Genomic DNA, 22,494 nt, shown 5'->3' with positions numbered 1-22,494 from the left:
GCCAGACAGGTCAGGGATAAAGTTATTGAGAAATTTAAAGCAAGCTTAGGCTACAAAAAGATTTCCAAAGCCTTGAACATCCCACAGAGCAGTGTTTAAGCGATCATTCAGAAATGGAAGGAGTATGGCACAACTGTAAACCTACCAAGACAAGGCCGTCCACCTAAACTCACAGGCTGAAGAAGGAGAGCGCTGATCGGAAATGCAGCCAAGAGGACCATGGTGACTCTGGACGAGCTGCAGAGATCTACAGCTCAGGTGGGGGAATCTGTCCATAGGACAACTATTAGTCGTGCCCTGCACAAAGTTGGCCTTTATGGAAGAGCAGCAAGAAGAAAGCCATTGTTAACAGAAAACCATAAGAAGTCCTTTTTGTAGTTTGCCACAAGCCACGTGGGCGACACAGCAAACATGTGGAAGAAGGTGCTCTGGTCAGATGAGACCAAAATGTAACTTTTTGGCCAAAATGCAAAACGCTATGTGGCGGAAAACTAACATTGCACATCACTCTGAAACCATCCCCACTGTCAAATATGGTGGTGACAGCATCATGCTCTGGGGGTACTTCTCTTTAGCAGGGACAGGGAAGCTGGTCAGAGTTGTTAGGAAGATGGATGGAGCCAAATACAGGGCAATCTTGGAAGAAAACCAAAAAGACTTGGAGTCTGCCAAAGACTTGAGACTGGGGTGGAGTTTCACCTTCCAGCAGGACAACAACCCTAAACATAAAGCCAGGGCAACAATGGAATGGTTTAAAACAAAACATATCCATGTGTTAGAATGGCCCAGTTAAAGTCCAGATCTAAATCCAATCGAGAATCTGTGGCAAGATCTGAAAACTGCTGTTCACAAACGCTGTCCATCTAATCTGACTGAGCTGGAGCTGTTTTGCAAAGAAGAATGGTCAAGGATTTCAGTCTCTATATATTCAAACTGTTGTAGAAATCAAGCAAAGCTGGTAAAGACATACCCTAAAAGACTGGCAGCTGTAATTGCAGCAAAAGGTGGTTCTACAAAGTATTGACTCAGGGGTTGAATAATTACGCACACCCCACTTTGCAGTTATTTATTTGTAAATGTTTGGAATCATGTATGATTTGCGTTCCACTTCTCAAGTGTACACCACTTTGTATTGGTCTTTCACGTGTGTGTAATATAATATATATATATATAATATATATATATATATATATATATATATATATATATAGATATGAATGAAAGATGAACTTCAGGTGGTGGTGGTGAAAAAAAAAAAAAAACACTTGGAACTCCAAAGGTTTGTGAACACTTTGTATTCAAACTGTTGTAGAAATCAAGCCCAAATTTAAATATTACAAAAAAAAAAACAGTAAAATGCAAAGCTATTATATTGTGTAATAATAATATTATTAATAATAATGGTTGCCAAATGTCAGTAACCTAAACCAGGGTAATAAAGTCAGCAACTCTTCATTTGTTTCATGAGACACAATGTTGCTTATTTTGGAACAATTTAAACGAAATTCAAGTATGCTGGTAGAATCAAATACCTGACAAAGGAAAAAGACTCCAAGTAATATACTACAATTGTCCACATGCTAACAGCACTAAAACAATACCTTTATCCATTTACAAAAATTGGTCAAAGAAAAATAGTCTTTCCGTTAGTTCACCATAGTCATCAGCTATGGTAAACAGCTGCATTGGATACAATGATCATAAACAACATTAACAAAAAAAAACAGGAGTTGAAATAGTAGTCATTCTCAAACAAGATATGATTACATATCAAATAGTAATCTCAAGCCAGGGTATTAAAACAATAACAATATAGTTGACCAAGTGATTTTAATTCACAAAATCAGTTGTACCAAAGAACTTAAAAAAAAAAAGTACCAAACTCAAGTTCTATATAAAAACAACTTCCCTCTGAAAATTGTGCATAGTTAAGGCTGTATAATAAACCTCATCATGCAGCAGCTGATTTTAAAACACACTCTCAGGATGAGCCAAAAGTCAGGCTCCATAGGCAAACAACGAAATGCAGTAAAATTCTGCAGCGACTGTCTTGTGCATGAGAACAAGTTCTGTTCAAGCTTTTATCATTAGTACTGAAGTAAAAAGAAAAACATATAATTTCTCATGAGGAATAAATGGCTATGGATCCAGAATTGTGGGCCACAGGCATACAAAAAATAAACAGACACTCTTATTTTCACAATAAAATGTTTGCACCAAAATGTGTTGACATTAATACCACTATTTATTTCCTTCTTTCTTTTTTTAACTAGAACAAACCAATCATCTTTAAGCATGTCTAGACATGAAAATTCCAAAGATACCAGATTGTTGGTCAGTCTAAGGGTGGACTGTCCCAGAAACATATAGCTTGGAATCTTTTTTCTATCATTAACAGATTTGGAAGAAAAGGGTAACACAACCCTAAAACAAGAGCAGAGTCACGGCTTGGTCGACCTGGCTCTACTAAAAGACATCCTCGTGCTGTTCACATAGCTGTTGAGAACAATTGTCTTATTATATGCCTTGGCAAGTTTTTCCTCTAGCTGCCTAAAGAAAGTCAAAGTATTAATAATGTATTAATAGGTAAACCATACTTGCTCGAAAACTTAACACATCTAGGTGCATACATGTTATCATAAACATATGGACATATCTTTCGTTATTGCATGTCTGCATAAATAGGATAGACTAGATAGAATGTAAAGGATAGAACGGATATAGATAGATTCATTTTCAAGCACAAATGGCAATCCAGCATATTTGTAAAAACAAACGAAATCTGAATGTGCAAATGCTGTTTGACATAATGCAAACATAGTTTACCAATAAATTTAAGCTTTAGTTGTTGTAAAAGCAACTCTGTGGACTGTGTTGATTGCCATCTCTCTGTTAGAACTGTGACCACCCCTATCATCATGGCAATAGAAAAAATTTCTATTGAAAACTGAAATTATGTAAAACTGATAAATTCTATGTGAAGCTTCAGAATTCCGGATAATACTGTTATCCAAGAGAACACTGAAATGTTCTGTATGATTCCGATTAAAAATACCTATTTATTTGCAGCACAATGCTAGGATTATTACAGCGGTTTTCTGTACCTTAATAGATTCTGCTTGTGTATGCGCTGTATGTAGCCTGGATATCATCAGGATTGAAAGGCGCACTCTTCTCAGGTATATAACATTATGTTTAAAAGAAATGCATTCTGGGAGTTATAATTTTGATTTTGTAGAACACTTAATTTCTCAACTATTCACAGTGAAAAAGTGATGATTACTCTATTACTCATGAGAAGCTCCTAAGCATCTGTATTTCACACAGTGAAGGCAACCCTGGTCTGCTAATCATCAACAGGCTCAGGCTGTACTCTGGGCTCGCTCATTTTCATCATCGTCATCATCAGATGAGTCAGGGTAAATCACAAGAAATGCAGCGGTAAGAAACCCGATGAAGGAACTCCCTGATGCCAGCATTGGGATCACTCTCACTGAGCCTACGGCTTCCACGATCGCACCGAGAGCTGACGCCACCAAAATCTGAGAAATGTAAACCTGACAAGTCAGAATGGCGCAGTCGATACCGAAGCCTCGGCGAGAGTTACCTGGACTGTGGCGGACATACTGTTAAAAAAAACAAAAAAAAAAAAAAAAAAAAACAAGAGATGGTAACCAATAGTTCGAAATTGTAATGAACAGCAACAGTGAACAATTTTAATTTCAAAATCTACCAAATGTAACACTAGGAGATATTAAGAACAAATGCAATTGTATTAAAATTCATACCTCTTTGATCTCATGATATTGCCCGAGCAAAGCATAAGGACAGTATGACATGCTCATACAAATAAATCCCATGCTGCTTATCATTATCATGGTGACGTAGACGTTGGGGAAGATGGACATTAAAGCCGTGCCAACAGCGAAGCCTAGAGTTCCCAGCATGTAGATGATTCTGATGCTCAAGTCATAGTTGTCGAGGTATTTCTGAAGAACAGCTTTAAAAAGACAGAACATCCGTGTTTTCAGTTTTTGTGTAGTATCTAAAAAAGTACTTACTAGGCAATTACAGTGTTACTTGAGACATTTTAAGCACATTAAATATAGAACTTGGGAATTCCTTATAACACTGTACTTATTGTGATATTGAGCTGGTTACACACCCGTGAGTGCTACCTGCAGGGTAACACAGTGTACTGACTTAACAATTGTTGTTTTAAATGTGTGATACCTGAGACCATCACTAGGTTTTCAAACTTATGTTCTAAATAGGCAGTTATCATAATGCTCATCATATGAAGACTGTTACTTACAACTAAATTAAATTTTATTTGTATAGCGCTTTTAATAAAGCAGCTTTACACAATCAAAAAAATTATTTAAAGTTTGTATGAAATTTGAATGTGTATTAATCAAAATGATAAGATTGTCCCTGATAAGCAAGCCACATACATGTTGGCCGGGGCAAAAAAAAAACAACACAAAACAAAAAATTAGAAACATCCTTATTGATTAATAAACCATTTGAAGAAATGCTTAATCTCTTCTACCATGTTGTCGAGTCATACTGGTTATCACTGTAAGCATTGTATGCACTGTATGCATTTGCTTGTGTAGCACTTTGAGATTTGCCCACAAATGTAAAGTGCTTTATAAATAAAATTAATTAATACTATTAAACTTTTTTCTATTGCATTCTACAGTCATGGCCAAAAGTTTTGATAATGACACAAATATTAGTTTTCACAAAGTTTGCTGCTAAACTGTTTTTAGATCTTTGTTTCAGTTGTTTCTGTGATGTACTGAAATATAATTACAAGCACTTCAGTCGTTTCAAAGGTTTTATTCGACAATTACATGACATTTATGCAAAGAGTCAGTATGTGCAGTGTTGTCCCTTCTTTTTCAGGACCTCTGCAATTCGACTGGGCATGCTCTCAATCAACTTCTGGGCCAAATCCTGACTGATAGCAAACAATTCTTTCATAATAACTTCTTGGAGTTCGTCAGAATTAATTGTTTTTTGTTTGTTCACCCGCCTCTTAAGGATTGACCACAAGTTCTCAATGGGATTAAGATCTGGGGAGCTTCCAGGCCATGGATCCAAAATTTCAACGTTTTGGTCCCCGAGCCACTTAGTTATCACTTTCGCCGTACAACACGGTGCTCCATCGTGCTGGGAAATGCATAGGTCTTCACCAAACTGTTGTTGGATTGTTGAAAGAAGTTTCTGTTGAAGGGTGTTTTGGTACCATTCTCTATTCATGGCTGTGTTTTTAAGCAAAATTGTGAGTGAGCCCACTCCCTTGGATGAAAAGCAACCCCACGCATGAATGGTCCCAGGATGCTTTACTGTTGGCATGACACAGGACTGATGGTAGCGCTCACCTTTTCTTCTCCGGACAAGCCTTTTTTTAGATGCCCCAAACAATCGGAAAGAGGCTTCATCGGAGATTTTGACTTTGCCCCAGTCCTCAGCAGTCCATTCACCATACTTTCTGCAGAAGATCAATGTGTCCCTGATGTTTTTTTTGGAGAGAAGTGGCTTCTTTGCTGCCCCTTTTGATACCAGGCCATCTTCCAAAAGTCTTCGCCTCACTGTGCGTGCAGATGTGCTCACACTTGCCAGCTGCCATTCCTGAGCAAGCTCTGCACTGGTGGCACTCCGATCCCGCAGCTGAATCCTCTTTAGGAGACGATCCTGGCGCTTGCTGGACTTTCATGGACGCCCTGAAGCCTTCTTAACAAGAATTGAACCTCTTTCCTTGAAGTTCTTGATGATCCTATAAATTGTTGATTTAGGTGCAATCTTAGTAGCCACAATATCCTTGCCTGTGAAGCCATTTTTATGCAACACAATGATGGCTGCTCGCGTTTCTTTGCAGGTCACCATGGTTAACGATGGAAGAACAATGATTTCAAGCATCAACCTCCTTTTAACATGTCAGGTCTGCCATTCTAACCCAATCAGCCTGACATAATGATCTCCAGCCTTGTGCTCGTCAACATTCTCACCTGAGTTAACAAGACGATTACTGAAATGATCTCAGCAGGTCCTTGAATGACAGCAATGAAAAGGTTTTTTGGGGATTAATTTTCATGGCAAAGAAGGACTATCCAATTCATCTGATCACTCTTCATAACATTCTAATATAGTAATGCAAATTGCTATTATAAAAACTTAAGCAGCAACTTCCAATATTTCTCAAAACTTTTGGCCATGACTGTATTTGTTATTGCATAAGATTTCGTCCTTTTACAACAATGATTCCAAAATGCCACTATTTACACATTTTTTACTTGAATCACTCATTTATATTATGTACATGTAAATATACTGCCTGGCCAAGAAAGGAAAAAAAAGGGAAATCACCATCGGATTTAACTAAGCAAATAGAACTAAAGTACTAAGATAATACTAAGAGCCTACCATTAGATAATTACTGCAGTGATTATTATGGTTTAGCCGGGAAAAAGTTATTTACTTCTAACTGATGGAGTGAGGAGCTTCTCATTTCTTAAACAACCATGTCAAAAGACATATCCTAAGGTAATGGCCAGTGGATATTACTGTTTTTAAAAAGGTCAAATTATTGTCCTGTATCAAGCAACAAAAAAAAAAAACAGCTAAGCTGAAAAAGCTAAGCTTGCTAAAACCTACTAAAATTGGATTAAGTAACTCATTATTAGAACCTGGAAGGATAGTCGTGAACTATCACCTTTAAGGAAGAAATGTGGTCGAAAAAACATCCTAAATGAGTCTTATGGAAGATCACTTTAAAACATAGTGAAATTAAAAAAGAAAAAAGAAAAGAAAAAACAACAGTAGAATTCATGGTTATAGTGAAAGTAAGAGCATTTCCACACCACAGTGCAAAGAGAACTCAAGACATTGGGACTAAACAGCTGTGTAGGCATCAGAACATTTTCAGACAACGTCGTCAACACACATGAATTAACGACGACAGAGTCCAGACCTTAACCCTATTGAAAATCTTTGGGACGTTCTGGAGAAGACTTTACTCAGCGGTCCAAGTCTATCATCTTTTTTTCTGTCAAGATCTTGGAGAAAAATTAATGTGACTCTGGACTAAAATAAATGGTGTTACATTGCATAAGCGTATCAAAATGATAAGGCCATAATCAAGGCAAAAGTTGTTCCAAAGAAATACTAGATTCGGCTGGGTAGTGCATTGTTTAAATCAATAGACATTTTTACTACAGTGTTATTAATATGGTCTTTAATGTGACTGTTAAACCACACATTTAAAGTTAGTATTCAGGTCTGCAGCTTTATGATTTTTTTTTTTTTAAATCAGCTACTAAAGTTTCCACTTTGTTGTTCCTTAATTGTAACTTTAATAAAACTTTGTTAGATGTAAATTATACCTGAGCAGATGGCAGCAGTGGCAGCATAGATAACCAGCCCCCAACAGCCCATCTGTACTCCCTTATGGTAGTTTTGAAGTGCGGTCGAGTTTGCAGCAGCCTAAATGTAAAAATAAATAAATAAATAAATAAAAAAAAAGGCGGTTTGTTGTCAGCAGTAATCATAATCCAAAAAATAAAAATAGAAAATCCGCACTGCCTCTTACCATGGGGTCTCCTTCATAGATAACCTGTCCCATGAAGTCAGTATAGAAAACAATCTCAGAGATAAGGGAAAACCAAGTGATGAGATGGCACACACACAAGCGCCAGAGCTGTGGAGGCATTTTCAACATGGACAACCAAAGCAGTTTCACAGTTGTGCCACTTCCTTCTCCTTCTTCACTTTCACTGTCATCTTCACCCGTTCCAGATGATGAGCTACCTCTTTTTTGCAGCGTGTGACACTTCTGCAGTTCCGTTATACTGTCAATGTCGTTCAGACTTCGTGATGACTTAATCGGGCGAGCTGAACCGATGGGTCGACGAAGACGGTGGAATCGCACCCGGCCGTAGTAAGAGAAGGTAAAGGAAGGTTGCCGGTAGAACGAAGGATGGCGACAGCGCACTGTGGCATTTGAGTGACGAACACCGGCTTTATTTTGATGGGTCAGGTCACATTTTGATTTGGCTTCCTCTGCAAGGTTTCCATTGATAACTTTGGTAACGTCAGGATGATCATCAAGGTTGGAGCACTGATGAGCCTGACAGCTGTTGTTTTGGCAATATTCAAACGGCATTTCACTGTTGAAATCTTGGAAAAAAGTAGGCTCTACATTGTGGAAAAAGTGATCACCGAGGTCCAAATCTGGGTCAAGTTTAATAGGAGAGTCTGGTACAGCAAGAGCAGAGTCACTTTTACTTCTCGTTACATTCAGGAAATTGTTCTGGATATCTGTCTCAGATTGATTGTCTTCATAAATTTCAAAAGGCTCTTCCTCAATAATAAGATCCAGTTCTGGCACTTGGTGAGTCTTAGGCAGGATCTCATTAAGCTGAATGGATGAGGATGTGTCTCCTTCCTCAGTCTCAGATATCTCCTGCTGACGAGAATTGTTTGATTGCTCCTTGATGCTACAGAGATGAAGCACCACAGAAATGCACAATATGATAGAAGCAAAGAAGAATAGCACTTGCTCTTGGGCTTTAAAGGCATGCCCTAAGAAAGTATTTGTCCAGTCCAAACCTCCAAGCATATAACCCAAAGCTCCACCTAAACCTGTAAATACAACATGAGGATAGAGTGGACGTTAGAGACTTAGAATGAGGTCATGTCTGATCTAAAATTAAGTCTTTACTTGTGTTAATATTTCTTTTTATATCAAGGCCTACTAAGCTTCATATTAAAGACAAGTCAAATTCAACAGTGAGGATGCCTCCACTAACTAGACAAACCAGACTAACTAGTTATTCATTTTTTTCCTTGTTAAAATTGCACTAATAAGAATGTTGGACAAATGAGAGAATAATGCCCTCCTTCCCTAGTGCCAACATCATATGTATTAACCTTTTATGCTTGTTACCTGCAGAGAAGGCATGAATATTCAGGGCCATGTCTTGATCTTCTCCATCAGCGACATCCAACAGGTAGGCCCTGATAGGTCCATCTAAAGCATCCGCACAGAAGTCCAGCACCACTACACCTACCACTGTCAGAATGATCCCAATGGGCTGGTTACCAGGAACATCCCCTGCAGTCAAACCTATATGACACACACATGCATCTTGTTTTCTCTTGTCAACACAATCCTATGCGAAATCCTACATAAATAACTAAATGGCAGCTGAAACTTCAAATCCTATCCTTCCCAGGTTTTTGTAAGTAATAGAAGTATATACAAATTTAAATGTAATGTTTCTTTACATCATAAGAATGCAAATCATTTAAAGAAAAAATTTAAAGAAAAACCTCACCTATTAGAGAACCATTGAGAAAGAGCGCTAAACCGAGCAGCAATCCTACACACAGGACCAGAATAAAGGGTCTTCTCCGACCCCACCTGAGGGTACAGCGGTCACTGGCTGAGCCAATCAGAGGTGTAAAGATTAAGCCCAAAATGGGGCTAAGGAACCACGTCAGACTGTAGTACTGCTCCGGCAGACCTGAACAGAAAAAGAATGGAGCACCTTTTAAACATGTCTTCTATTCAAAAAAGCCATTCTTTAATTATTCATTTTGGTGAGGTTTGGGAACATGTTATTCAAGTCACTGCTCTTCATTTACTTCTCTGTTCTGTTCTGTGATAGCTTAAGTGTCACATCTGATGTTTTTAGGTTTGTTGTTTTCAATTATGAAACAACTTATTCATGCACCAAACCCTGGGAAAGCACATGGCGCACACTGGGTGTGCTCCCCAGGGTGAGTGACAGAAATCTTACCCTGTTTCAACATGTGCACTACTGAGTAACTTGCCTTTCATAATACTGTCATGTTCCGTCTGCTCATCAAATACCTCAGCGAGATACCGGCAACATTTTTTTTTACTACTGCAGTAAAGTCCAATATAAATGACCATAAAGCCCTCAGAGTGGCATTTCAAAATCTATGACGTGACAGAATGTTCTATGGCCTAAAATCTGCTTTCAGTAGCAGTAAGCTGCCTATTAAAAAACCACACCTCCTGCCCTTTAGGCTACCTTTTGCATATGCTCATGTGACTGTGATAGAAGTAAAGCAGTAATTTAATAAGAAGCTGACAATTTTAATTAAACTATAAAAATTATATAATTTATATTAATTCAATGGTTAACAATATGCATTCAGCTTGTCCGTTCCCACCTTGGCATAATAAGCATGTAACCAGTACTGTGTAGCGTTTCACTTCATACTGTAGGATGTTTTTCCCTAAATTGTACTACCTCATAGTATTTGTGGCACTAAAGTAACTGTCATTGAACATGTAGAACAATTACAGTGGAAGAAATGATAACCAACAGTTATTGAGTCCTAGTTGGATGTCAAAACATGAATTCTTGATATTTCATCGCTCATCCAAGAACGTTTATCAGTTTATGATGAAAATTGAAGGGTGATGAAAGTGCAATCATCTTGACATGCTAGCAATAGGCATCATACCCAACCAAGAGACTACTGGTTAGAAGTGTAATGGTCACCTACCTATCTGTAGCAGCACAGGTGTGACCAGGGCTGTTTCCATGGCATAGCAAAACTCACGGCCGAACATGACAGCCCCGTGCATGACCCACAGGCGTTTGGGGATGAGATCCACCGAGTCCTCGCTGGCAGATTTTTCGGAAACCTCCATTTTCTTCTCTTTGTTAGTTCCGCTGGCTGAAGATTTGACCGGATTTAAATCCACCACATGCAGCATCTGTACAGACTCCAAATCTACTTTCTTGGGCACCATGTCGGCTGTCATGGAGTCAGCTAAAGTGAAGAACCGGACACGATCACGCACGAAGCTTTATTCCGAACCCAAACAGAAAAACTCCACCTTAAAAAATTTTGACAAAATGAACTTGCAGGTGGGCTTACAGGCTTCTCCATATGTTAACCTCAGTGTGAGGTTTACCACTTGCTGTGGCTGGTACAAATCCATAAAAAGCCATTTCTGGCTAAGTGACAAGTCATATTTTTCTGGATTGTGAAAAGGGAAGAGGGGAGGAGAAAATAAAGGTCAGCACAGGTAGACGATTCCCTGAAGAGACCCATCGAGTGATCAGTTGATATCTACATGCAAAATAAAGAAAAAAGAAAAAGTGCATGGGTATTATAATTAGCTCATCTCAACTAAGCAGTACATTATAATTAGAGTCCTCACAATAGACCAGAAGCCTTATCTTGGATTAAAGGTATACCAGTTCAACCAGTTAGGCCTATCTATTGCTCATGTTAGCAGCTTAAACAACCACAAATAAATAAATAAATAAATAAATAAATAATCCACAGGCAAAACCATACCTTGATTATTTCAGAAGCTTTTCATTCACTAGAAGGCAAAACCCAACTCCTGCTAAAGACAAGTGTGAAAAATTATAAATGATTCAGAATTCAAGTCACAAAAACAGTAATGGTTGTATATTCCCAAAGCAAAGCCCAGTGACACGGCAGAAGCTCGGAATGCTGAGCTTCGTCACACGTCACTGTCTCGCGTCGACTTGGTCAAAAAAACAACGTTTATTGCGAACATCAGACGATTTCTCATTGGATGTATAGTATCAAAGGGCGCACGCGCTTTTCTTTAATACTCGTATAAGTAAGCTTTTGTAGGAAGTAGTGAGGCATTAACGATTAGCCCGTGTCTAAAAAAACGGCTGTCTTGCGCAATTTATTTCCTTTTTCTTTCCACCTCAGTAGGTTGGGGAAAAAAAAGCTAAAAAGAATCTTAATTCCTTCCTATAAAAATATTACCTTTGACGTATATTAAACATGCTTACGCTTATCCATGCGTGTCAAATGATTTCGCTCTCAACCCGAGCTACCATTAACTACAGCACGTTACCGTTAAGTTACCTGTTTGTTATATAGCTAGCTGTTACGTAGCCATAGCACTGAGCTAATGTATGAGAAGTAATATCCAGGGAGGGATAGCAAACTCCAGTTTACTGCGAACTGCTTTATATCTTATGAGCTTTTATGAGTCTCAGATAGTCTGGTCGTGTTAACTAACCCTCAGTCAGTTCTGGTAAAACAAACAAACAAACAAACAAACAAAAACCCCTCCAGCGTCTAATTGAGTCTGGTTTCTCCAAAACGCTAAGCTAGAAGGCTAACCTGGTGTTGGATGATGGGATGCTGTCACGGTTTACAAACGGTGACATCTTTACACACAAACGTCTTCCCTTTCGAATAAAGACAACGTTCATTTCTGTAAGCCGAAAACACATCAATAGTGGTATAAATGTTGAATCTTACCGGCCAATCAAACACTGCACTGTCTCACATCTGCTCCAACAGGGACGCTCGGCTTTGTGTTCAGCGGGTTGCCAGGCACTCATACCGCACAATCCCCGGAAGCACGCTGATCTCTCATTTTTATTAAAAGTTATTATCATTATTATTATTATTATTTATTTTTTTTGTATCGAATCCCAGAGAACGAAATGTCATACTTTAACTTATGGTTAAATCCTTCTTAGTTCTTATTAAATCCACACCTTTTACTGCTTTATTGATTTCAACACTTTTTTATGAACATTTTTATCATCTGTTTCATAACTGACTCATGCAACATTTCCTAATCGCCTCATTGATATAAAGTATTGTGTTTTAATGATGTGGAATGACTACATCCATATCTCTGCCAGTAATCCCATGACATCATAATAGAGCATATCATGTTGTTAAACTTTACGATTATTAGGTTGATATAGGCACGGTGGTGTAGTGGTTAGCACTGTCGACCTTGCACCTCCAGAGTCCAGGTTCGATTTCCGGCCAGGTTCGATTCCCATCTCAGTGTGCATGGAGTTTGCATGTTCTCCCAGTGCTTGGTGGGTTTCCTTCAGGTATTCCAGTTTCCTCCCACAGTCTAAAGATCTGCAGATTAGGCTAATTGGCGTTCCCAAATTGCCCGTAGTGTGTGAGTGTGTGTGTGTGTGTGTGTGTGTGTGTGCCCTGCGATGGATTGGCACTCTGTCCAGGCTGTACCCTGCCTCATGCCCTAAGTCTCCTGGAATAGGCTCCAGTCCCTGCAACCCAGAATACAGGATAAAGTGGTATAGATGATGAGTGAGGGAGTAGTTTGACTAGAGGAACAATATAGAGGGCTAGCGGAGGCTCAGGCTCTGGCTATTAATGTTAGTTAAGAATCTGAGCTGCTGATCAGAGGGTCAGGGGTTCAAGCCCTGCCACCATCAGTTTGCCACTGTTAAGCCCTTGGGCAAGGTCGTTACAAAGTCACTCTCCCTGAATGAGAAAAGTTTTTTATTGAAGAGTTTAAGACATGTAACAAGTCAAAACAAGAACAGGGAAGGAAGCATTAGATGTTTTAATTGGAGAACGAGACCTACAGTTAACCATAATATAACTTAATCAATTCCAACTGCTGTTAATCAACAAAGAAAAGAACCGTAATTGCTAGGGAACAACGAAACCCATCACCTGGTGTGTTCAACAGCACAGTGGGAACATAACAAAACATAACAAAACATAACAAAGCAAAAAAGAGCATAAAGAGAGCCTGTGCATTATTAATCCTAAAAGGGATCCAACACCAGAAATCAGACAAAAGCACATAATGCAGATTTACATTTCTATTCTGGCCCTTACCCCCCAGTAACAGAAATTCAATGTACAGTATGTGAGAAGAGTACTCCAGTAAACAAAAAAGACGCTGATACGTTTAGTTGCTTTACTCTGCACACTTTAACCATCAGTGAAAAAACCAAAGCACTTAGATCAGTCTAAGACCTGGTTACATCCCTGTGATACAAGTGATGTGGTAATGCTGCATGAATAATCTAGGAGGAAATTGTTACAACCAGCTATAGAATTACTGACACTTTGTTATATAGTTATATAGAACTACTGACATATATACTGAAATATAATGACTATATAAGTTACTTAAAATTTTAATTAAGAATAAATCTTGTTCAAACTTGTGACTGATATTGTACCTGTGTGTTATTGTGAGGGTACCAGCAATTCTACAAAAAGCCCATGCATATAAAAAGGGCAAGACAGTCAAAGCGAAACAGATAGTTTTGCAAAAAATTTTATCATAAGTGTAAACAATACTGGAAAACCTAATATTACTATGAAATACTAGATTCGTCAATTATGTCATTTTAAGGTAAAAATCGTCATGTGCAATTGGTACTTTTCTTTCTTTTTAAAAAGAAAGAAAAAATATATTCTTGAAATGTGCAAAATTGTCTAACAAACAACAGTCTCAAGCTTGGAATAAGTAAAATATATACTGTAGTAAATAAAAATATTATATATATATATATATATATATATGTATATATATATATATATATAGACGGTTTGATGACCGATGATGCCCAATGCAAATGGCTGGGAGTACTTTATTTCTTCTTGCAGTTACACATACAGCATGGAAAACACATTCACTCAAGATCCACACCATTCACCCTTAAGCATGAAATAGAGCACGGTTAGCACACTTAACACACACAAACATGGCCGAAGCCACTAACCCAAACAAACTTCCCCAAAAGGGTGAACACATAGAAACCCTTCCCGCAAGGTGTGATGGTCACCAGCCGCCGCCCCGCCTACGCCACAATATATATATATGAAAATGTAACCAAACTGGTCACTACCATATATATACATATATAGCGAAAACAGTGTGTGTGCCGTATATATATACATAGTGGCAGAAATCAGTTCACACACTGTTTTCGCTAAATGAAAGTCCTTGTTCACATCAATTCCGCATTTTTATTTCACATCCCCAATACTTTGGTGTAAAATAGTTAAAAGCAAATTATTTACCATCAAGAATCATGTCTAAGAGAATTTAGTTCATTATATAGATACGGAACAATATAAACTATACTGCCTCATCCATCACCTATGTTTTTAGGAGAATTCATATTAATCAAAATCATGCTGTTAGTGATAGCAAAAACAGTGCCTGAGCCTCTGGAACTTTTGGGCATGCTAATGATGTCGCCACTGGTCTGCTCCTCCTTGGCCTTCTGTAAAATCCTCTTCATGGTAGACTGGAAGTTAGTGGTGACAAAGCAGTACACAACAGGATCCAGACAGCTGTTAAGGCTGCTGAGTGTGACGGTCACATGGTAGACGATCACATGGTGTGGCAGGTCAGGCTGGAAGTAGACGAGGACTTGGCAAACATGGAAAGGTGTGAAGCAGACAGTAAAGATCACTAGTACTGTAGTGAGTAGCTGCACAGCCTTCATCCGTCTGTCCCTGCTTTGTTGCATGAGGTCTGAGCTGGACAGTGCGCACATAATCTTTACTGTAAACACCACAATGATCACCAAGGGTAGGAAGAACTCGAATACTGTCAGTGCAAAGAGCTTGGACACGCAGCAGGCTGAATGTTTGAAGGCCGTTGTGAGGAAAGAGTAAGTGACGACGATGGCAAAAAGCCAGATGCAGATACAGACTATTTTAGCCACGTTGTGATTGCGCCACTTGTGAGAGGCCTCCACCTGTACAATGGCAAGATAACGGTCCACGCAAATGCTGGTGAGGAAGAGGATGCTGCAGTACATGTTGACAAAGTAGCTAAATAAATGGACGTAAGAACAATTCAAGCACCTGCCTCCACTATAGTACAGTATGATACGGGTAGGAAGTGACAGGTTCACCAGAAGATCAGTGATAGCTAGATTAATAGTATAAATAACTGATGTGGTCTTGGGCTTTGTACAGAAACAGAAGACGTACAAGGCCATGATGTTGAGAGCCATCCCCACTATAAATATCAGGGCATTAATGACCACCAGGGCAATCCAGAGGCTATAGAAGTCGTTATAGAGACCCTCATCCAGGTGGGCCAGTCTGTGCAGATAGGGTTCACGGTATGATGGGGAAACATTGGTTGTGACTGGTAAAGTCATCGTCGATGTCACATTCAAATATAACGACTCTTTTGTTCTGTCCATCTCTGTGGTCGTGTGTCTGAGAAGAAAAAAAAAAGTAATTTACTCCCTCAAATATTAGCCTAGTCTTAGTTTCAGCATTAATAGTCTTTGCTCTCTTCAGCATCATCATGACTGGTTGTCACGATTGTCAACCTACAGTACAATGCATATTTCGCACTTAAAGCCACTATGACACTAAATCTGCTAGTATGTTGTACTTATCTTTAATGAATTTACATTTATTATGAAATAAAAGCTTCAACATCAAATTTTAGTAAATTTAGTAAATTTAGTAAAAACCCCTCTATTTCTCTAATTAAAAAAAGTAAATATGAATGTGTATGTACCTTCCCCTATCGATGCTGTCCTTTATTGCATGTGCTATTTTCCTTTTTAGAAAAAACAGATTATGAATTTAAAAAAATTCTCTGAAACATACCAGTCTTAAAAAAGACAAAGGTACATATGAATTATGCTAAATATGTTTTCTTACACATATGTCTCATTCTTTGTTTTGCCTAAATGAACCAAGAGAGTGCATACAAAGGTCACATTTATTAATGAAATCACTCATCTTCTATACTGCTTTATCCTGTATTCAGGGTCACGGGGACCTGGACCTGGAGGCTTAGGGCACAAGGCAGGGTACAACCTGGACAGGGTGCACACACACAATATGGGCAATTTGGGAACGAAAATCAACCTAACCTACATGTCTTTGGACTAGGAGGAAACCGGAGTACCCAGACGAAACCCACCAAGCACAGGAAGAACATTCGAACAACATGCACACAGAGACGGCAATCGAGTCTGGCTGGGAATCGAACCCGGACCCTGCAGGTGCAAGTGCTAACCACTAGACCACCGTGATGCCTTATTAATGAAATAAATGACATAATTAAAATAGACTGGTTTTTAAAACAAATTAACAATTTTAAAAAGTTTCCTATATTTCCTTGACTACCACCAGGTCACACTCCTAGAGCAAGTAAAAAGTCGCCCTTTTCGTTCGCTGATAAGACTGAGGAACCCAGCCTTTCTTTATATAAAAGACATCATGTAAAGCTTTATCTTTGAGGAAAACCTAGGTATAGTTCATCCTCAGATGCCTGATTTATGTTATACGATTATTACCATTGAATTAAAAAAATTAAATATCATAATAATTAAATACAAATATATATTACATATATAATCCGAAAATTTTAAATTCAATAAAAACCTGGCATGTTGCATGCCTTCTGCATGGAGCAATGTGAAACAACAGAAACGTTGAAAATTAAGAGTAAGGTCACAAAAGTGAAGGGAATAAAACACACCTACCTGTGCAATCAGAAGAATGTGATGGTTTAACCCTTCATAACTAATAGCAGTGCTTATTAATTCAGATTTTGTATCTGACTTGAACTTCACCTTTTCTCCACTTCCTTTAAAGCAATGGACTCTACTGCTCATCACACACTCAGAGACTGACTGACTGCAAAAAACCTCTATTTCTCTACCCCCAAAAAATGTCTTTTTCCTTCATCACCCCAACGACTACTATTGAGTCAACAGACACAAGACTCCCTCTATCTTTCATCTTCCTTCTCTTAATCCCTCCCTCCATGCACCCTCCTTACAGCCCATGACCACTGGAGGGGAGACTGACATTAGACCACCCCTGACTTACAAACTATACCTGAACACTATGTAACTCACAGAACAAAAGAATACAATCAAATGTTTAATTGCATTATTATGGTGAAAATATCACATCAGATACAGGAGAGAATATCTTGGATACCTCAGATACCTTGGAGAATCTGTAGCATTACTATAACCACTTTAACCAAACGGCATCCTAAACAATGCAGAGATACTGTATCAGAGTGTTATAATCAGTAAGAGAGGATATCCTGCAGGAGAGGATATTTAGGTTGTACTGCTTTTGTATAAAGAGAGAAAATATAATATAAAGTTAAATAATAAAAACAATAATAATAATAATAATAATAATAATGCAATGAGAAAATCATATACAACATATGTTTATTTGTGATAAACAGTAATTCATCCAGATTTGGCAGAAGTGCAGCAACTAGCTCACTGAGTTCACTGTATGATTACTGTTAGTTCTGTAGTAACAGAATAAAGTAACATTTACAGGTTTATTCTGAATATAAGAATTTATGAAGCAATTCTTTTTTCGTAAATATTGAATTCCTAAGTATTAGACTAGTAATCACCAAAGTGCTCATGGGGAGGTTAACCTTAGGCAGAGATTAACATTTGAAAATACATAGAACACAAGCAAGCATTTTATAACTGACATTGGTACACAGTCCAGCTACCGCATGGCTGGTTATGTTATACATACTGTAGCAAAAGATCATAGTGACAAGCTATCCATAAAGCCAAACAACACCACAAATCAAAGAAGTTTCTGATCAATCTGAAATACCATTTCACACACAATTACACAATACTATTTTACACATAGGGTATATAGGTTATTATACTGTTAAACATTTATTAAATTAAGAGTTTCCTACTGAGAAGACAACGCCTCCTTTGCACCCCGTGGTTTTGAAAATAATTGACTTTGTGGGCACTCTGTTCATGTTCCATTACGTGATTCCTAATGTATCACTGAGTGCATAAAGTTAATAAATAAAGCATACTATATTTCACTGAAATGTATTTCTTACAATCATTCTGTTTTATTTATTTCTTTTTTAGAACTCATGACATATAATTATACAAGAAAACCACTTAAGCAAATTCAAACTGATCAAATGAAGTCAACATGCACAGTATGGAGAGCGCCCCTAGTGGTCAGTCGTACCACCAGCCAGAATCTGTTACGATACCATGATGACAAACAGTACAACTTTACTGAGACTAGCAAAAAGATGCTCCTTATATACACAGAGGGGCCCAAAAAATGTATACACACTTGAACAAAAAAAATATATGCCTCATGACAGTAATAATGATGGTGCAATGACTGACATACTGCTACGCATTACTGAAATAATTTGTGAACACTACTGTTGAAGTATGTTTTTTGCCTTTGTGTGTGTGTGTGTGTGCGTGTGTGTGTGTGTATTATTATTATGAAGGCATTGATTTCAAAAAAACTTAATGATAACTAAAATCACCCAAACAGCCCTGATCAAAATTTTAGATATCTTTGAATGTTTGGCCACATTATAAACACACACACACACCACACAGGTTTAAATGGCTATTTAAGGGAAGTTTCCATATCTGTGACTTATGTTAATTATAATTAGTGTCCTTGTATAAATCGTCAACAAGACCTACAGTGAAAAGTACACCACTGTAAAGCATGGTGGTGTATCTCTTAGGTTTTGGGTCTGTGTGAGCTCCAGTGGCATGGGAAAGTTAGTTAAAACTGATGGTAAGATGAATGCAGCATGGTATCAAAAAATACAGACAATTTGCATTCCACAGCACGAAAGCTGCGCATGGGGCGCTCTTGGTTGTTCCTGTCTACACATCAGACTACCTTAACTTCTGTATGGACATCACTGTGCCTGTTAGAACCATGTGCTGCTTCCTAAACAACAAGCCTCGGATTACCAGCGAAGTCAAACTTCTACTGAACCTGAATAGGAAAGTTTTTAAGGATGAGCTCAAACACATTCTAAAGAACGTTCAGTCTGAAAGAGGACAAGGAGACAAGGAGACATACAGTATCAAAAGAAAGTGGAGAAGAAGTTGCAGAAAAATACCATGAGGGTGGTCTGGGATGCTATGAAAACCGTCACAGGCTGTAAAAACAGCAGTGTAATAGCAGGAGATGTGGTGAGGACCAAGTTCAGTATGTTCTTTAACAGGTTTGACTGCCTCACTCCTTTACCCTTAACGGTCTGACCTGTTATCACTGCCCCTCCCCCTCAACTACTGTCTCAGTCCTACACTACAGCAAGGAGCCCCGCCTGACAAATTGATCTGGTCAGTGAACACTGACTATCTGTATAAGAAAGGTCAGAGCTGGCTGCTCTTCCTGAGGACACTAGGATTCTTCAACATCTATAAAAAAACCTCTTGTTAATGTTTTATTAATCAGCCATCGCCAGCATACTTTTCTACGTGGTGGTGTGCCTGAAACGTAGAGATGCCACGTGATTGGACAAGTCAGGGTCAGGAGAGTTGGTTTGGTGGTTAGTGTGGAGCTGGACTCTTTCGAGGAAGTGGTGGAGAGGAGGACACTAAACAAAATGCTATCCATCATGGCCAACCCGATCTCCCAGCGCACATAGTTTTCTGCAAACAGAGAAGTGTGTTCAGTAGAATACTTAAGAAATCCACATTTCAGAAATTGATTCTGTCCCTCTCTAAAGGGACATGATAATGTGGACTGGGAGACCTAGGCTAAGGCTTGTCTGCTATATACACCACAGTGTTACACACATAACTCTCTCATCTGTTAGATTCAGGGTCTGCTCAGTTACTCTCACTATTGCATTTCTTTTCCTTACAAACAAAAGTCTCGATTTTATTGTCACTTTTATGCTGCTTCTTGCACAATTGGTATTTGACCAATTAATACTATTTGTATTAATACTATTAATACTAATTAATATTACTATTAATACTTTTTTCGTTCTTACCATTGCACTAGTAACTTCTGGTATACATGACCCCTGTATACCGATAACACAGTGTGCAAGCTACAATCTGTCTTTGTGTTACTCTATCTATCTATCTATCTATCTATCTATCTATCTATCTATCGTTCTATCGTTTTATCGTGACAATAATTCAACCCACAAGGCCAAGTTAACCCTCCAATGGCTACACCAGAAAAGTGAAGGTTTTGTAAGTTCCTCCTTTGGGAAGTTCTCAACCTTGTAAGACAACTAAAATACTTACAGAAACTGAAGGCATTTTGCCAAGAAGAATGGGCAGATATACAGTACCCATATTAATGAATTACACCATTAATGAGAGAATTAAGGACCTCATGAACAATTATTACAAAAGACTGCATGCCATCATTGATGCTAAAAAAGCTAATTCATAATATTAAGAACTAAATGCATGCAAATTTTTAAACAGTGATTATTTCCTTGAACAGTGTTTATTTTATTTATTGCCATTTTCATTCATTGTCAATGTTTGAGAATTGTGAACAAAACTGTATATGCTCCCTTTGTCCATCTAAGTTTCCTTTGGTTTCTTTTTATATCCGAAAACATAAAGTTATCCAGACTGGTGTGAATGAGTGTGAGAAGGTAAACATCTATTGGGATAGACATAAATCCTGTGTATAATAAAATAATTACAATGCTAAATAATTATTTCAATGTATTAAATGTGCATTGTGTTAATAATGTTTCAGAACCGATGCACATCTACTGGATTCTTTTATGGGCAGTGCACGCTTGCAAAATCCCAAACTGTTCCCTTAATCAATGAAGATACTGTAATTAAAACAAAAATGTTTAAAATATCTCAAACAATACAGGTTCTTTACAGTTTAGCAGACAGCATTTTTTAATTTCTCCAGACAAATAACCACATATAGCTTGAAACGGATGCTTGATTAATAGATAATGGGTCCTCTTATGAAGTAATTACTCTGAAATATGTTGTACAAGCAGCACAATACTAGCAGATTTTCCCTAATGGTGCAATATTTGGTCATTGGAGAAAGAACATTGTAGACTTTAACAGAAAATGCACCACACTGATAACACTGATGTACACATAAGTTTTCCACCCTTCAGGAAATGCCAGTACTTTTCATATGTGTTTTAAAAGGAATTTCCACCACAATATGCAGTCACTAGACTAAATGCTCTACAGGCTTGAGATCCAGGCAGTTGTAGTAAAGACAGGCTCACATCTGCCTTACCCAAAGACAGATTAAACACCGTGTCACTGTGATAAAGCCCAGAGGATCTTGGTATATCCTCCATAAAAATACAAGCTGTCACCACTTTGTCCTTCATCCTCATTTTAGTCCGTTTAAAAATTATGCAAAGGTTAGCAATGCAATGTATGGACAGGACATGTCAAAAACAAGACACACTGAAGTTAAACCACTGTGCATACGCTGTAATTTAAATGCACACACTGTGAACAGGGTGAAGTTGTGTTTAGTTATCGACATTAGTTAATACAGTGGAGGAAATATTTATTTGACCGCACACTGATTTAGTAAATTTGTCCAATGACAAAGACATGAAAAGTCTCAGAACAGTATCATTTTAATGGTAGGTTTATTTTAACAGTGACAGATAGCACATCAAAAGGAAAATTGAAAAAATAACTTTAAATAAAAGATAGAAACTGATTTGCATTTCATTGAGTGAAATAAGTATTTAAACCCACTTACGAAAAAAAGACTTAATACTTAGTATTAAGTAAATAAACTTTTCATTAGCAGAACATACCGGTCAGCCATAACATTAATATCACATAGGTTTGAGTTTCCCTTGTGCCCCCTGGCAGCTCCAGCCCCTCAGGGCGTCACTCCGTCTGGCACCAGGACATTGTC

The 22,494-nt window shown here is 38.1% G+C and overlaps 2 protein-coding genes across 4 annotated transcripts; both read right to left on the bottom strand.

Annotated features, from left to right (window-relative positions):
- Window positions 1-2,387: 2,387 nt before the first annotated feature.
- On the bottom strand, window positions 2,388-12,369 carry slc45a4b (solute carrier family 45 member 4b). Of its 3 annotated transcripts, none has more exons than XM_053495415.1 (9): window positions 12,307-12,369; window positions 11,353-11,401; window positions 10,549-11,121; window positions 9,345-9,533; window positions 8,954-9,133; window positions 7,598-8,649; window positions 7,392-7,491; window positions 3,789-4,000; window positions 2,388-3,626 (listed from the first exon to the last, which is right to left on the bottom strand). In XM_053495415.1, the coding sequence occupies exons 3-9, from the start codon at window positions 10,808-10,810 to the stop codon at window positions 3,363-3,365; spliced, it is 2,259 nt and encodes a 752-aa protein (XP_053351390.1). In that variant the 5' UTR covers window positions 10,811-11,121; window positions 11,353-11,401; window positions 12,307-12,369; the 3' UTR covers window positions 2,388-3,362. The 3 variants fall into 3 exon arrangements, with proteins under 3 accessions (XP_053351390.1, XP_053351389.1, XP_053351391.1); XM_053495414.1 differs by having other exon boundaries at window positions 11,353-11,404; window positions 12,307-12,365; XM_053495416.1 differs by lacking the exon at window positions 12,307-12,369 and adding an exon at window positions 12,166-12,256.
- A 2,558-nt stretch (window positions 12,370-14,927) lies between these two features.
- gpr20 (G protein-coupled receptor 20) lies at window positions 14,928-21,952 on the bottom strand. The gene is made up of 3 exons (XM_053494092.1): window positions 21,850-21,952; window positions 20,074-20,255; window positions 14,928-16,025 (listed from the first exon to the last, which is right to left on the bottom strand). The coding sequence occupies exons 1-3, from the start codon at window positions 21,950-21,952 to the stop codon at window positions 14,928-14,930; spliced, it is 1,383 nt and encodes a 460-aa protein (XP_053350067.1).
- Between the last annotated feature and the right edge of the window lie 542 nt (window positions 21,953-22,494).

Source organism: Clarias gariepinus, chromosome 4, assembly GCF_024256425.1.
Source record: "Clarias gariepinus isolate MV-2021 ecotype Netherlands chromosome 4, CGAR_prim_01v2, whole genome shotgun sequence".
Taxonomy (NCBI): Eukaryota; Metazoa; Chordata; class Actinopteri; order Siluriformes; family Clariidae; genus Clarias; species Clarias gariepinus.
This window is presented reverse-complemented; position numbering and strand designations above follow the sequence as displayed.

Coding starts and splice junctions, on each gene's coding strand:
- slc45a4b (XM_053495415.1), bottom strand. CDS start 10,810: ATGACAGCCGACATGGTGCCCAAGAAAGTAGATTTGGAGTCTGTACAG. Junction 8,650..8,953: donor TATTCATGCCTTCTCTGCAG/GTAACAAGCATA, acceptor TTGTATTTACAG/GTTTAGGTGGAGCTTTGGGT. Junction 3,627..3,788: donor AATATCATGAGATCAAAGAG/GTATGAATTTTA, acceptor TTTTTTTAACAG/TATGTCCGCCACAGTCCAGG.
- gpr20 (XM_053494092.1), bottom strand. CDS start 21,952: ATGAGGATGAAGGACAAAGTGGTGACAGCTTGTATTTTTATGGAGGAT. Junction 20,256..21,849: donor GGTGTTTAATCTGTCTTTGG/GTAAGGCAGATG, acceptor CTCTGTTTGCAG/AAAACTATGTGCGCTGGGAG. Junction 16,026..20,073: donor GCACACCACCACGTAGAAAA/GTATGCTGGCGA, acceptor ACTTTTTTTTTT/CTTCTCAGACACACGACCAC.